The following is a 15,438-nucleotide window of genomic DNA, read 5'->3' on the forward strand; positions in this document are numbered from 1 at the left end:
TGTTCTCCCAGCCCAGATCCAACTGCTGTCTAAAGGTCATGTCATAGGGCTCCACCCATCTAGAGGTCCCACAGCTATAACCAGATTATAAGCTCTGATCTTATCTTTTTCATTTGTATGACTTAAGATATTTAACTGTATAGTTAGTTTAGTAGTAGCGTGTTTGCAACATATTTCAGTCTTCCAAACATTCTTCTAGCATTCCTCAACCTCCAATAGAGACCGTCACTGCACTACAGTGGCAATTAACTGAATGGGCAAATGGATGCTTACAGTTCTTGTTGATTACTGAGCTTTCTAAACCATACAGATTTTAATGACAGCTTGAGTATGCATGTGGGTCACCGAGGCTCGGATCTGCTTCAGCATCCAGCATCTAGATGTACGTAGTTGAGCTGTTGCCTCCCCATTTGTGACCTTAGTCCCGGTGCTTGTTTACCTGCTGAGTGGAATGTGGAGTTATGTAAGGCTTAATCTGAAAGTACATGTCGCTGTGTTACCTGGGCCACAGGGCAGCACACACAAACACACACACAGACAAACAGCTTATGATTTGGCCTTTCTAGTGTCACACAAGGTATATCCAAAGTGCGTTCAAATAAAGAACCATAACCTTGTGTACACACCGCTGAGCCCTGCACACACGAGTGTTAAGGACTTCCACCCAGTCTGAGCTCGCTGTGTGACGTGTGCACTTTTATGACCACTAACCAGGCTTTTACAGTCAACAGTAAAGGACTTCTTTGCTTACACATGCTGAACACACATACACCTCAGGTGTCGTTAACAGGAGCTTTGTCATTATAGTCAACTCCTGCTATGGAAATTCCCTCTCATGTTTACTGAAAACCTCACAGCTGACGTGTTTCCTGTTCATGTTTGTGTGTTATTGACCTGCGGGCGAGGTCAATATTTCTTTCCAAAGGTTTGTGTTCATGGAGCCCACCCAGTTTGAATTGTGTCCTGCTCCTTTGCAGCTTCATACTGGGTCAGACTGCTCATACGCACCCTCAGAAAGTCTGTCACTCACCACGTCGTGTGTCAATGGGCCATGGCTTGCAAGGCGTCCACATAAACATATCAGTATATTGAAAGTAAAAATAGACAACTGCACACAGAAAACACACGCATGACAAATACATGTACACAGAACACCATAACAGATGTGTTACACATGTGTTCCACTTCAACATACTGAACAGTACATTACACAACTTCATATCTGAGTAAGACAAATACCAGAAATTCATTCACATGTTGGTATCACATGGAGCAACGTTCACTTGAAAGATTATATGGTCACATTTGAGACCAGAGCTGAAGCTGTTGTTATTGGCAGGTTTACAGGTTTACAAACAGTATTTTCATGTGACAGTAACACTATAACTTGAGTCACCTACTTACTGTAAACTTAGACGAGTTTTGCAGCATGTACACACAGCAATGTTATTCCACAGTTAAACTGCTTCCCATATGCCCCATATGAACTTTCCCCAGTGGCTGTCTGCCGGAGTTTGAAAGTGGGCCCAATCCTATTAGTAGGACCGGGTTAGTGCCTATAGGAATCTTAGTCAGCAGCACAACAACACCCACTAAAACGAGGTCATACCAGGGGCATATTTGCGTGTGCAGCAGCCAAGTAAATCATCCATCAAACATGCCAGCCACGAGGCTAAAGCTTACAGAACGGGACAGAGTTGGAGAAAGACATTCAGAGGGGCTTAATGGAGAACAGTGGCACGCAAAGATGCTGTACCCAAAACCTTACAACCAAATCAAGCAAACAGCCCTTGTGCAAGTGACCCGCATATGCTCTGTGATGTCTGCAAACACACAAATTAATTCAAAAACAAAGATCCAAACACCCATGAAATGGGTGAAAACAGCAGGTGCAGAATACTTAGAAGCTAGATAATCTGCTGTGGATCCATGCAACACTTCTCTTGGGCAGTGATAGGCTGCACCAAGGTGTCCAGTAAATAATATAAACACGAGATCATCCTGGTGTTAATTACAAGTGTCCTATTTAAACAGTGGGACCTTTGATTTTGCGCCTCATGCTTACACAACTAAAAAAGACACACCTGCAGGCTTGCTGTAATACTGCGAGTGGCCATTAGGGAAAACTGGAAGCAAGTGTCAATCATGCATCTCATGCTCGGGACTTGTTTTTGTCCTATCAAAGAGAAAGAACAGCTATGGGGTGAACGGGTTTCAGATGGCTTGTCGTTATCAAAATAGCTAACTGTAGCCTTAGCCCAATGAGAAACCTACTTTCTGACAAAGAGAAATTCACTATTTTCACATTTGACCCCAGAATATCACTTGCTCTGCGGTAATCACTGTCCTAAAACATTGGATTTGGGATTGATATGAGGGTGCTGGGTGTAAAACAACAACCTGAATGCATCACTCACCAAAAGCATGTCTGTGAGTGTGAGTTCGGTTACTGTTGATGCACCAGTTAAGCTTTTAATTCTAGAGCAAATTAAAATTTATGAATGAGGACAAAAAGGACGCAAAAGGAATTTTCAAGCCTGGCAAGCAAAAACTTTGCTTATTTATGGCTTATAACTGATCTATACAGCATTAACAAATGAGAGACTGTGAGGAAATGTTTCTTTACAAATGACCAGACTGTAGTAGCTCCAGTTGCTTAAAGGATTATGGCGAGTGACTCAACTGTCTCAGACTGGCACCTTGCACTGAGGGCCAAAGTCCTGGTCTGAGGAAAACAAAAACATGCCAATAACAGGAGGTTGAGGAAATGATCAAGGTTTGATTTAGATGCTGAAAAGCAGCAATCACATAAAATTAGAAAATCATTTCTGTTAGCTGTGACAATTAAGCGAAAAAAAGTCTCCTGCAGGTTTACGTTCCACAGTTTATCTGCAAAGTGACGAGATGAGCCCTTACAAGCTGAAGAAAACACACATCAGGCATCCCTGGGTGAGATGCAATGAAATTTTAGGAAGTTTTTTAGGAGGTTTAGGAAGTAGAAGTGTGAAAGAAACCAATAAATAAAGGTGAGTAGCCCAGCAGGAATGTAACTACACTAAACAAGACCCGAGATCAAACTTATCACCATTCCCTGGTGTAAATACAAGTTTGACCCCCCTCGTCCAACAAGATGTCACATACCCTCAGAACATTGCCCTGCCATTAATTCAAATGTTACATAAAGTGTTTTTAGGCAGCGCTCTGTATCTTAAAGCAAGGCTGGTGATAGGACCACGTTACATAAGATGCATCAGAGGGCGCTGTCTTGTTGTGTTCTCTGTTTGCTGATACTGTATGTGTTTGGCTTCTGATGTGACATGTTAACAGCTAACAGTGACCTATCAGGACAGGAGCAGTTATAGATAAGAAAGCTCTATCAGTCAGTTCAAAGAGTTCAAAGAAATCACTTGGATAAGGGGACTGCTAATTGCAGCAGGTTCAGAATACAGTGTGAGCGATGGAGCCAAAGCCTGACAAAATAAGTGGGGGAAGTGCAAACAGTGCAGGTATGTTTGTGTCACTGTGGCTCTTGCATCAAGTGTGTTGGCTCCACAAATCTGCTATACACCCATGTGGCTTTTCGTTTAATCAAAGACAACAGGTTTCTCAGGGAAGACGCCTGTGTGTGAACCAGCTACACCAGACGTTTTCAGAGGAAGGATGTGATTTCAGTTTCTATTTATTAATATTTATTACATCTGTTATTAAATAAAGGATACGTGGGTAAAGATTATGGACAGGATGGATGGATATCCTTTTTAAACCTTCCATTTATTACAGTTTCCTGGAAAATAAATGTGTTGACGGGTACAATACAGATGGCCCTGCCTGCACACATGATAATAATTTACAATGTTAGTAAGACATTCAAAAACATTGCCTATAATACAGAGTTATCTCAGAAATATGTCCTCTATATGTCACACATGTTGTGAGTATAATCATGCAAACTTTACTGGTCCCATAATTTCCGTAACTACTAAAACATTGGTTTTTAAAAGCAGATATTATTTCGGTAACATATCTGTATTTCTATTTAGATTTTATTCCATTTTGAGTTCGATCCTTATGAGGATAACTTTAATGTCTGTTGGTAGATTTTGTGTAATAATTTATTGTCAAAGATGACTAAGAAAAGTAACCCAATATATTCACATTAAAAAGCTGCAATAAGTTCACATTTTGCTTTGAGAATGACTGAAACAATTTATTGATTATCATATCGTCCGCTATTGATTTTCTGTAGTTCCACGAAGCAACTGATTTGAGTTCAGCTTTAATTTGACTTGAATTGACCCCAGCTTTAACAACTAAATCACAGTAGCTGTCACCAGGTGAGCAGAGTATCTTAACCAGGCTGCAGAAGAAGGCAAAACAACAAAAACTCAGCAGATGACTTGACACAGCCTGAACTCAAAACTGAACTGAAATAAAAACTAAACTGATAAGTGGATGAGAATCGGATGAGGAGAATGAGGTGACAACACAACAGAACAGAAAAGGAGCTGGTAAGCTGAGGGGAAACACTGGAAACAGGGCAGGGCTAATGAGGATGATGTCGGGCAGGAGGGGGGACCACACACACACACACACACACACACACAGAGGCAGAAGAGCAATGGAAAATACACGGGGAAACCACAAAAGAAATCACTGGTGGCCCGGCGGCCACCACGACAAAGCCTGATCACTGATGCCAAAAGCACAACTTAAATGAAACATCAGTAAAATGAGCAACTGCCAAATAGAAAGGCCGAGGTGTCAGTGGAAGTAAGTGTGTGGCATTAAGCCAACACCCCCTTCCACACACAAATCCACCATTTGGTTATATATCAGTAACCTTTTTGGGTCAACCTACCTATAATCTACACTTTGGCTTTTTTATTAGATCCTCATAACGTAACCCTGACCTTCTTTGTGCTTCCAGCTGCTTCACTTTATGGCTGCAAGCTTTTACTCAATCCAACGCTGACTCAGGGTCAGTGAAGGGCTGCTATGGCGACCTCCCCATCCCTCCGCTATTATGCCACATGATGTAACCAAACAAGACCTCTGCACAGGTCAGCCGTCTGTCCGGTCGGTCTGATTAAAACAGAGAACGGTCAGGGATTTTACCGGAAATTCAATTTCATAACAACAGAGAGGGAAAGGGGGAGCTGTTATGACACAGCATGTTATGACAGAGAGTGAAGGGGAGGGGGACAGACAGACAGACAGCTATTAAACAGGTAAAAAAAAACAGGGCATATCGCAGTGTGGCATGGCAGTGATGTGTGAAGCTGATCTAATTTTAGTCGAAGGTCACTGGGTACCGTCTGGCTCGCCCTGCCAGCTGAAAAAAGCATAGCATAATATTGTGTGCTCTGCAATTTTCTGTGAACAGAATCTCCCAGTCCTCTCCTCTCTCCTGACATTTGTGTAAGATTATGTGGTGAGGAGTTCAATTGTGCCTTAAGGCGGCCATGCATCAAAACCGGCTTTGACAAGTGTGCAGGTTTTTTTTTTTTTTCTGTTTATAAAACAACTGCTGGGAACATACTTTAGGCACAGTATGACTGGGTACATACTGTGCTGGAAACACACTGTATCACACACAACACACTCATACCCACACTGTATTTGTGTCTGTAATGTATGTCTGCTTCACCCTTCTGGACACCACCAGCAGCTGGCGTGTCATACTGCATGATAGCAAACATACAAGCCTTATACATACAAACAATACTTTGTTTTACAGTATTGTACACAGAATTAAGCAAAAAAGGTGCACTTTTATTGACTACCAAAGGAGAAATTCATCATTCATCAGAGAAGTACAAATAAACAGAGGAAAAAATGAGAAACGAACTAAAGTTACTGTATATGTATGGCACCCACAAACAGTGTTGTACCATATTTTAGTATCTAACAGCAAAGTCAGAAAAGTATAGCACACGAGACACACATCACATTGTATGATCTCACATATGGGGATTATATTACATCTAGTGTCATATGATACAAAGTACTTTAATAGCATACACTATAGTGCAATAATTGAACTGCGACCCAGAGCTCAATCATCTGAATGCTGAAAGCTGCACTCCATTAATTTAGTCTTGCACTTTCATTAAGTTTGGGTACTCAAAACAGCAGAAGCTCATTAAGCCCAACTTTTAGTCCTTGGAATGGGTCAAGCTCCAAATATACTGGAGCCTACATTTCCTTTAGTGCAACCCAAAAACTCTTCATCACACTCTTCCTGCTTGGTTAACCATTTTTCAAAACCCTGAGTCCCAAGTTTCTGTTAAGAACTGTGGCTATTTTCTCAGGCTTTTAAAAGCTTCAGAGTAGGTTATACAGCTGCTTTCACAGGCTGAGAAGTACACGTCATGACTAGTAAAATGACCTTCATGTGTCAAATGAGCAGAGTGCCCCTTTAAAAGTCCTTCCCGACTCCTCTATTTCTAGTTATTCCATCTCATGATGTGTAATCCAGTAAGGAAACTCTATACTGTCTTTTACCTGTATACACCACTTTAGTGTCATTTATGAAAAGTTCAGTGCAATCAGTGTAAATAATCAATGGGAGTTATTTTGTCAAACAATGTGTCATCAACTAGCAGGGGACAGGAAGTGTTTACGACTGTCCCTGCATCCACACATCAACAACAACTCACTCAGAATGAGGAGGCTGACGCACTGCTTAATCATCAGCCGTGTTGAGGAGGGATTTTAGCTCTATTACTCTGCCAATTCTTTCTCCTTCCCTCTGTCCCTCCATGCCAAAATCTCACTCAGTCCTACACCATCTCAGTATACCCAACCAATCCTCTTCCCTCTCAGTCCCAGTGCGAGCTGATGCATGCCACGGAAGCAGTGACGTCAGTTGTTTACTGTCTTGTAGGCCGCGGCTCGTTGTAGTGCAGCAGCACATCCAGCAGGGCTTATGTAACTCCACTGCCTGCTGCATGACAGCATGACAGCCCGTTTACTGCGGGGATTGAGGGGGTGGGGGTCTTATGCTGCAGATGCATAGCATCACGCAATGCCACATAAGCACAGGTGCATACACACACACTGTACCCAGACATACAGTGTGAATAGGCAGCCTACCGATAGCTTTCCTCTCCACTGCCCTGCACTGTGTGTAAAGTGAAAACACAGCAGGTTCACTGCTGGAGCACATAGTAGCTCCAAATGGCAATCCTCCCTCCCCACACATATCCCAGAATCCTCCGCTGTAGCAGCAGCAGACAGGTAAACAACTCTGGCTGGCATGTGACTCTGGACTCAGTGGTGCACTGAGTCCCTTCCTGCACAGACACAGGCCGCCCCCTGCTGGCAGCAGCAAGCAACAGACCACAGCAGAACACCAAATGAGGAAGTGAAGAGCGTAGATTTAATTTGTCAGATCAAAATGAAGTTCTTCTTCTTCTATTATTACATGGGCATCACTCTGGTTAACTGATGTTATGTATGGTTTTAAATTAAATCTAACAAAACAAATTCCAGATCATATGAGGACCACAATCCACAATTATCTGTAACCACTGTGAACCTAGATATTACACAATTTCTTATTCCTAAGTATTTCCAAAAAGAGTCTGATCAATCCGTTTTCTTTTTTCATTTGTAATACTTTAAATTGCATTTCCATATTTAGCATTTTAAGCAATATACAATATACAACTGTACTGATGGTATCTACATTGGTACAAGCCCCAGATACTTTCAATTGGGAACAAGACATCACATGAACTATTTGGCATAGCTCTACCAGTAACGGCACGTACACCAGTTGTCACCTAATGCTGCGACCTGCACAACAAGTTTACAATCGAAACAAAGCACAAAGTTAAAAGGCATGAAACTATTATCCAAACATGAGCAGGAAACAAACTAATCAACCTTCTGATCCTCTTATCATTTTCCAGGAAAATGCCCAAATGTAGTTTTACTGACAGCAGACAATAGGTTTTATCCTCTATGTTCTTTTGAGAGATGAGATGAGTGTTAATGATCCCACAGAGGGGAAATTCACTTGTGGCAGCTCAAAAAGTGTGCAAAAACAGTTATAGAGAAAAATGTTGAGATAATAAATTAACAATTTACAAGTTTTCTGTCCCCTAACACATTTTTCTTTCTTCTCAATTTCTGTTGAGTTTTGGCTGAATTGTTGTGGTATTGCATGACAACAGCCACACCTTGTTGTGCCCAAATGACTCTTGTTGTTTTTCTCATTTTGCACATGGGAGGGAGATCAAGCAAACTACCCAGAAAAGTTAGATCCACAACAGGACTATTTACTCCCTAAAATAAGGGAGAAAATAATTGAAGTTAGTTTGGTATAAACCCGCTAAAATCATCTGAAATATCTGTAAATGATCCCAGGCCCAGATGGCTTATCCTCATAATCATCATGACTGTCATAATTAATGTCAGAGGAATGTTACTGCATTAATGGCTGGGGTTTTAAGATTAGATGACACCACCTGCTTAACAGGACACTGATCCAAATATGTCTTACATAACTAATGTAGTGATGCCTTCTTGTTGTCAACAAGTACGCATTTCTATATTTTTCTACCATCTTACTAATGACTTGTTTCAGGCTCAGGATGATAAACAACCTCACTGACTGCACCTCTTCAGCACTGCAGCGTCTCAGTGTCGCCCTCTGCTGGTCAATTGAAGAGCAACAATATTATGTCTACCAGAAATTTACACGTTTTTTCAAGATTATGTTTCAAACTGGCATTAATACATACGTTAAATTAAAATCTGTTTAAATTAGAAATTCAGCATGATGGAACACAACAGAACAGAATGTTAAAATTAATCACAATCTAGTAATTTCGGACCAAATCTACAAAAAAAAATATTTAAAAAAACCCCAAAGTATTAAATATTAGCTTAGGAGACTGCAATGTGATTTATATCAATATAAACTATATTAAAGTTTTAAAACAAAAATCAACGCGGTAGAAGAACGAAAGTTCCGCTGTTGTTTCCAGGGGAGGGTTTTCCGCGGAGGTACACACTTTGAGTATGAGGAAGTACTCAACATGTAGCTTACTGTGGGAAGTCTGACAGAATAAAGAGAGCAAGGTAAAATCCTATTCTGATATATTTCCTCTTTTTTTTAAAATGTATCCTGACTGTAAAGCTTGAGAATAACACTTCCTACTTTGACGTACTGTTTTGAAACCGCCATTTATGAAACGCTTTCCATTAATATTTTGATGTTTAGGTACATTAAAACTTGTTTTTTTTAATGAACTAATCCCGGAGTTGACAGTTTTGAGTGTAGATGAAACTAATGCAAATGCTTTTAAACGTACGATGAGCGGTAAGATAAGCGGTAAAAGATGCTTTATTTCATTTGAATGACTGGCGCAGCATTAAGTTAAATGTTTACCGCCACGTTTGCTCAGTTCTTTGGCCCCTCTGCTGCTTGTCAGGGACATGTTGTTGTCAGTCATGTCAGAACATGTCAGGAGAAGCAACCGGAACTAAGGATTAAGTAGAAGAGAATGAATTTTTTAATTGAACAGTCGGCACTTTTAAACACGAGTAATTGTTAATTGTTGATTTGCTTTTTAATCAGTTTCTGGATGAGCGATGGTATATTTTACATCTTTTGTTTATTCTTCAGAGTAGGAGTGGGCACAAAAGAGTTGTAAACAAACTATTGGACATAGTGGACACTAGAACTAGCTGGCTTTATATTTATTACAAGTTTTTGTCCAATTCTGTATTTTATGGTTGTATTATATTTAAGATGGGCTATCTGTGAGACAAAAGAGAAAAAAACAGATGAATTTTTCTGACAAATTTTGTGTGTGAGAGAAAGTCCTTTGGCCTGTGAAAATAGTTCATTGATGATCTGATTTCGTTATACTAAGCCATAGCCTGATATGATCGTATGCCTGCTGTATATTGACACTGAAGCTGCGGATTGCTGATACTCAGATCTAGAACTTGCTTAATTGTTTCAACTCTGTGATTAATTAATTTTCACGGATTTTTCATCTTTGACATTACAGACTTCATCATGGAGGGAACTTCAAGAAATGATCCTGCAGTTCAGCCTTCTGTTGCTGCTCAGGTTCCTTTCCTTCATCTGTGTACCACGTTAGAGAAAATCCAGAAGTCTAAACTCCGTCCAGACAAATCCAAGATTCTTGGTGATTTCATTGAGTCATGGAGGAAGTTTCATGCTGCTCTCCACAAAGACAATCCCAAAACAACAGACTCTTTCTATCCAGCTATGCGCCTCATAGTGCCCTCCTTCGAACGAGAGCGAATGGCATACGGCATCAAAGAGAACATGTTGGCTAAACTCTACATCGATGTATTAGGCCTCCCAAAGAATGGCCCGGAAGCTAATAAGCTGTTGAACTATCGTGCTCCAACTACATCTCAAGGAGAAGCTGGAGACTTTGCTGGAATGGCCTACTTTGTCCTGAAAAAAAGGTGTACAAGTCAGGGAAACCTCAGCATCAAAGAAGTCAATGACTTTCTGGACTCTGTGGCCATTAACAATGCTAGCAAGAAGAAGGATCTTGTGAAAAAGAGTCTGCTACACCTCATCACCCAGAGCTCAGCTCTGGAGCAGAAATGGCTCATCAGAATGATTTTAAAGGACATGAAACTCGGTATCAGCAAAGAAACTGTTCTCCAAGTCTTCCATCCAGATGCTGCTGATTTCTACAATGTCAATACAGACTTAAACAAGGTGTGCCAGCAGCTCCACGATCCCTCTGTGTCTTTAAGTGAAGTCTCTATTGGACTCTTCTCTGCTTTCAGGCCTATGCTGGCAGCTGTGGCCAACATCCGCAATGTGGAGAAGCAGATGGGAAACAGCCCTTTTTACATTCAGACCAAGCTGGATGGGGAGCGTATACAACTGCACAAAGACGGGGATGTATACAAGTACTATAGCCGAAATGCCTTTGAATACACACAGCAGTTTGGAGGATCCCCACTGGAGGGCTCTCTGACACCTTACATTCACAATGTTTTTAAAAGTCACATTGTAAACTGTATCCTCGATGGTGAAATGATGGCGTACAATCCCACGACCGAGACCTTCATGCAGAAAGGGAGCAAATTTGACATCAAGAGACTCATGGACGACTCTGAGGTACAGACATGCTTCTGCGTGTTTGATGTGCTGTTAGTCAATGACCAAAAGCTTGCCAAGGAAACTTTAAAGAAGCGCAATGAGACTCTTCAGACAGTTTTCACCCCAGTCAAGGGAAGGATACACCTGGTGCCAAAGACCGAAGCCAGAACCATGCAGGAGGTGGTGAATGCTCTCAATGATGCCATTGACTTTAGAGAAGAGGGGATCATGGTGAAAGATCCTTTATCCATCTACAAACCTGACAAGCGGGGGGAAGGTTGGTTGAAAATAAAGCCAGAATATGTGGATGGATTGATGGATGAGCTCGACCTGCTGATCGTAGGTGGCTACTGGGGAAAAGGGAGACGGGGTGGTATGATGTCCCATTTCTTATGTGCTGTTGCCGAAGCTCCAAAGCCTGGCGAGAAACCCTCAGTGTTCCACACTTTCTGCCGCATCGGCTCTGGCTACACCATGAAGGAGTTGTATGACCTTGGTTTAAAGCTAGCCAAGCACTGGAAAGTCTATCGAAAAAATGACCCACCAGCATCCATCTTGTGTGGAACAGAGAAACCCGAAGTTTACATTGAACCCTGCAATTCGGTCATCATCCAGGTGAAGGCGGCTGAAATAGTCGGAAGCGACATGTATAAAACCAACTGCACGTTGCGCTTCCCCAGGATCGAGAAGATCCGCGAAGACAAGGAGTGGCACCAGTGCATGACTCTGGCAGAGCTGGATGAGTTTCGTAGTAAGGCATCAGGGAAGCTTGCCTCGCGGCACCTTCGCATTGATGACAATGAACCACAAAAGAAGAAGCGTAAGGTGCCAGTCAAACCCAAGAAGGTGGTTGGGATTATTGACCACTTTAAGCCGCAGGATCTCTCCGGGGTTAAAAAAGAGACAGATATGTTTGAGGATGTGGAGTTCTGCATCCTGAATGGCACAGAGGATCACCCCAAGGCTGAGCTGGAAAAGGGTGTGGCCAGGTAACACGCCATCCATGAAAAAAGGCCTTTTGTGTTGTAGTTAAAGCAGTAATTGTTGCTGAACTAGATAACAGAATAAGGATTATTGGCAACTTCTGAGCAGCAGACACAAGCTGTCCGTGACACAACACGGACATATTATTTGTTATCTTTTAAGTTGATGATGGCTAAGGTGTTAGCAAATACTTGGTTATTTCCACATCCAACAGACATGGGCCAACATTAGTATTCATTTGCCATCATGTCTGTGTCCACCTGATGAACTGAAGTCCAATTCACTCTCTGTTTCACTCTGTTTTGTGCTCCACCAACTCCTGAGGGACATATCTGGTGCACTACCAGCTAGTAGCTAATTGTCTGTTTACTGTTTGGTACTGAGCAGACAACATACAATGTGTTTATCAGTGCTATTTTTTTTTTTCCGAAAACGGCTACCTGCTGCAGTAATGAATGCTGTGAGAGGAGACAGTAAAGTAAGACAATGAGCTTAAAGATTTTAAAATTCTCCTCAAAGTTGAGAGGATTTGGATGATGATGATGATGCAGAGTTGGATAATTCACTCTGAGCTACCATCTTTTCATTACAAATCTTTTGAACAATTGTTAACATATATATATAAATACGGTTTATAGCTGATTTTAAGGAGATTGTTTAAGCCACTGTAACCACAAGCTGCAATGATACATAATGCACAATAATGGTAAAAGCTAAATATTAATGTCACAGCACCACAAGTGCAGAAGAGTTGTGACATCAGCAATCTGGCTCAGTAGTGTTAAAGTGCAATATCTATCTAACGTTAGCAAGCAGCCACAATAAGCCTCTGTCCACGCCAGACGAAAAATGGTTGTGTCAGCAAAACCCTGAACATATCCTGTCACAAATAATCAATTACTGTTGTCATTTTCTTATTAGGTGTGGCGGTATTGTGGTTCAAAACCCAGGGCGGGACACCTACTGCGTGATTGCTGGCATGGAGAACATGCGTGTTAAGAACCTGATTTCGTCTGACCAGCACGATGTGGTGTGGGCCACCTGGCTTCTGGAATGCCTGGACCAGAAGGAAGTGATCCCATGGCAGCCACGTCACATGATCCACATGTCACCCTCCACCAGGGAGCACTTTGCTAAGGAGTACGACAGTTATGGCGACAGCTACTTTGTGGACACAGACAAGCAGCAGCTGCAGGAAGTGTTTAGCCGGATGAGCAGCGTGAGTGCGTCTGCAGCCGTGAACGTCTGCCAGGTGGAGCAGCGTTACGGCTGGGAGGACCTTCCCACCAGCATGTTCAGACAGTTCAAGGTTTATATGGACGGCTATGCTGACATAGGAGACCCCAAGACCAGCATACCTGCCACCTGTTTGGACATCAGGGCGCTGGAGTTTCGCTACCATGGAGGGACGGTGGTGCCAAAGTTAGAAGAGGGAGTCTCTCATGTGATTATCGCAGAGGAACAAAGACTTCTGGATTTAAGGAGTCTGAGGCGCTGTTTTCGAAAGAAGTTTAAGATTGTAAGAGACTCATGGGTGACTGATTCAATCACAGCAGGGTATCTGAAGAATGACACTGACTACTTAGTTTGAGGAGTCTTTGGTGAGGAACACACGGGTTAAACTGACACTGGAGAAACATCCTCTTACAGCTAGCATTTTAATGAATTCCTTTTAAGATTAGTAATAAACTATTTTATTAAAACTTGAAAGATAAAAATTCCAGTCAGTCAAAATCGCCATTAACGTTGAGATAAGTGATGTGATTTAAAAGTACACTGTGCCTTACAGGGATGTTTCATGCAAACTTTATGAGTTTTAGTTTCTGTGTTCTTAATGAGTGATTAAAGCTGCTTGTTAATTTATTATTCGTTTTAAACTGATAGCCCACTGTGAAAATCAGGAAGGCCATGATTGTTTTTTCAATTTTGAAAGTTAGAATTACATTATGAAGCATTCAAATACAGAAAATGATTATCTCTTTTCCCCGTTAGACTTTTAGCTGAGCTGTTACTAATACATTTCATGGAAGGGAAAAGAGTTTTTCCCTTTTGCCAAAACTGGGGGATTTCATTCTAAAAACTATGCATAATTTTTTGGGAATATGAGGCTTAGTAGGACTTTTTGGGATTTGTGATGTGTAAAATTGGAACCATGCAAAAAAAGGAGAAGGGGGAGTTATTGCGCCGAGTCTTGTTGTGGTCCTTGATTTTTGCTTTAATGTCTGTTTAATTATATTTTAAGCATAACTACAATAAATGCATTGAATTGTTTTAAAACACAGATTGTAATTGGAGTGACAAATCTGTCTTCGAAACTGAGATTGAGCGTCCGTGATGGCCTTTGCCTCAGGTCTTCAGCATGTAGTGAGCTGGCAGAGAGACCGAGGGGACACCACAGGGGTACGTTAAAACTGGTTCAGCTCGAGGCCCTCCAACAAAGATGTTTCCGTGTTTTCCTGTCTTCAAAAATGTCACCAGTGTGTCTTGGGACTCACTGATATGTTATAACCTTCATTACCAACGCCTCTGGGGTGCAGGTAGCTGCCTGTGGTGTCCTGGGTATTGTTGTGTGTAAATGCCTCAAGAATAAATTGTCAAAGTGAAACTGATGAGGTACCTGTTCCTAGTCATGTACTGTGAATCACAGCTCTAATTGAAATGTTTGAGTGTTCCCGGTAGGGCTTGAATTTTCATCATTTTCACATCACTGTTAAACAGGCACTGCTTTAGTTAATGTTAAAAAATATATCAGTTATGTCTAAAACATCACAAAAGCATAAAACGGTTAAAAGCATCATGGTCAAAAAAGAAATATATTATATATAGTGTCACAGTAAGCATTCTGTAACCCTTCGCCCACTCTGGACTATTTCCAGGTAATGCAGAGTGAGTGTTTGACTGACAGGCTTTAATTAGAGCTACTCAACTAGTGCTTATTCCATTGTGGCTGTGTGGATGTGATGCATCGTGTTCCTGCAGCACAACTGTCAGTCTTGAAAAGTAACTGTTGGACCTCTGAAAGCACTCGCAGGGACAGATTATCAGTAATCTGACGATGAAACGGCAGCTGCGCAAACAGCCGCTGAAAGCTAGCACTGCAAAAATACTATGTCCTAATGGGATAAATGCTCTAATTAAGCTGGCTGTAGCTATTGGAGAGATGCAACCAGCGAGTGCACTGGACACAAGCAGAAACAAACGGTTTGGAAGCCGAGATAAGCAGTGGCTGCATGCACTCAGCTGAAATAAATGGGCTCCAGTGGAGACTGAACAGAGGCCCACGGCTGCAGGGTGGGTTTGTCTGCGGCAATTAGCACAGCCCACCCTCAATGAAGAAATTCAAT

General features: G+C 41.7%; 2 protein-coding genes across 3 annotated transcripts in view; one reads left to right on the forward strand and one right to left on the reverse strand.

The window, feature by feature from the left end:
* Window positions 1-15,438, reverse strand: part of acp2 (acid phosphatase 2, lysosomal) — an 84,178-nt gene that overhangs the window by 32,171 nt on the left and 36,569 nt on the right. The window lies entirely within an intron of this gene.
* lig4 (ligase IV, DNA, ATP-dependent) lies at window positions 8,995-14,699 on the forward strand. The gene is made up of 3 exons (XM_046382886.1): window positions 8,995-9,090; window positions 10,029-12,099; window positions 13,016-14,699. The coding sequence occupies exons 2-3, from the start codon at window positions 10,037-10,039 to the stop codon at window positions 13,683-13,685; spliced, it is 2,733 nt and encodes a 910-aa protein (XP_046238842.1). The 5' UTR covers window positions 8,995-9,090; window positions 10,029-10,036; the 3' UTR covers window positions 13,686-14,699.

Source organism: Scatophagus argus, chromosome 24 (assembly GCF_020382885.2).
Source record: "Scatophagus argus isolate fScaArg1 chromosome 24, fScaArg1.pri, whole genome shotgun sequence".
NCBI classification, from domain to species: Eukaryota; Metazoa; Chordata; class Actinopteri; family Scatophagidae; genus Scatophagus; species Scatophagus argus.

What these genes read in the sequence shown, in the direction of transcription:
- lig4 (XM_046382886.1), top strand. Translation starts at nt 10,037, where the DNA reads ATGGAGGGAACTTCAAGAAATGATCCTGCAGTTCAGCCTTCTGTTGCT. An exon ending in CTGGAAAAGGGTGTGGCCAG is followed by an intron (nt 12,100 to 13,015) that starts GTAACACGCCAT and finishes TTTTCTTATTAG; the next exon opens with GTGTGGCGGTATTGTGGTTC.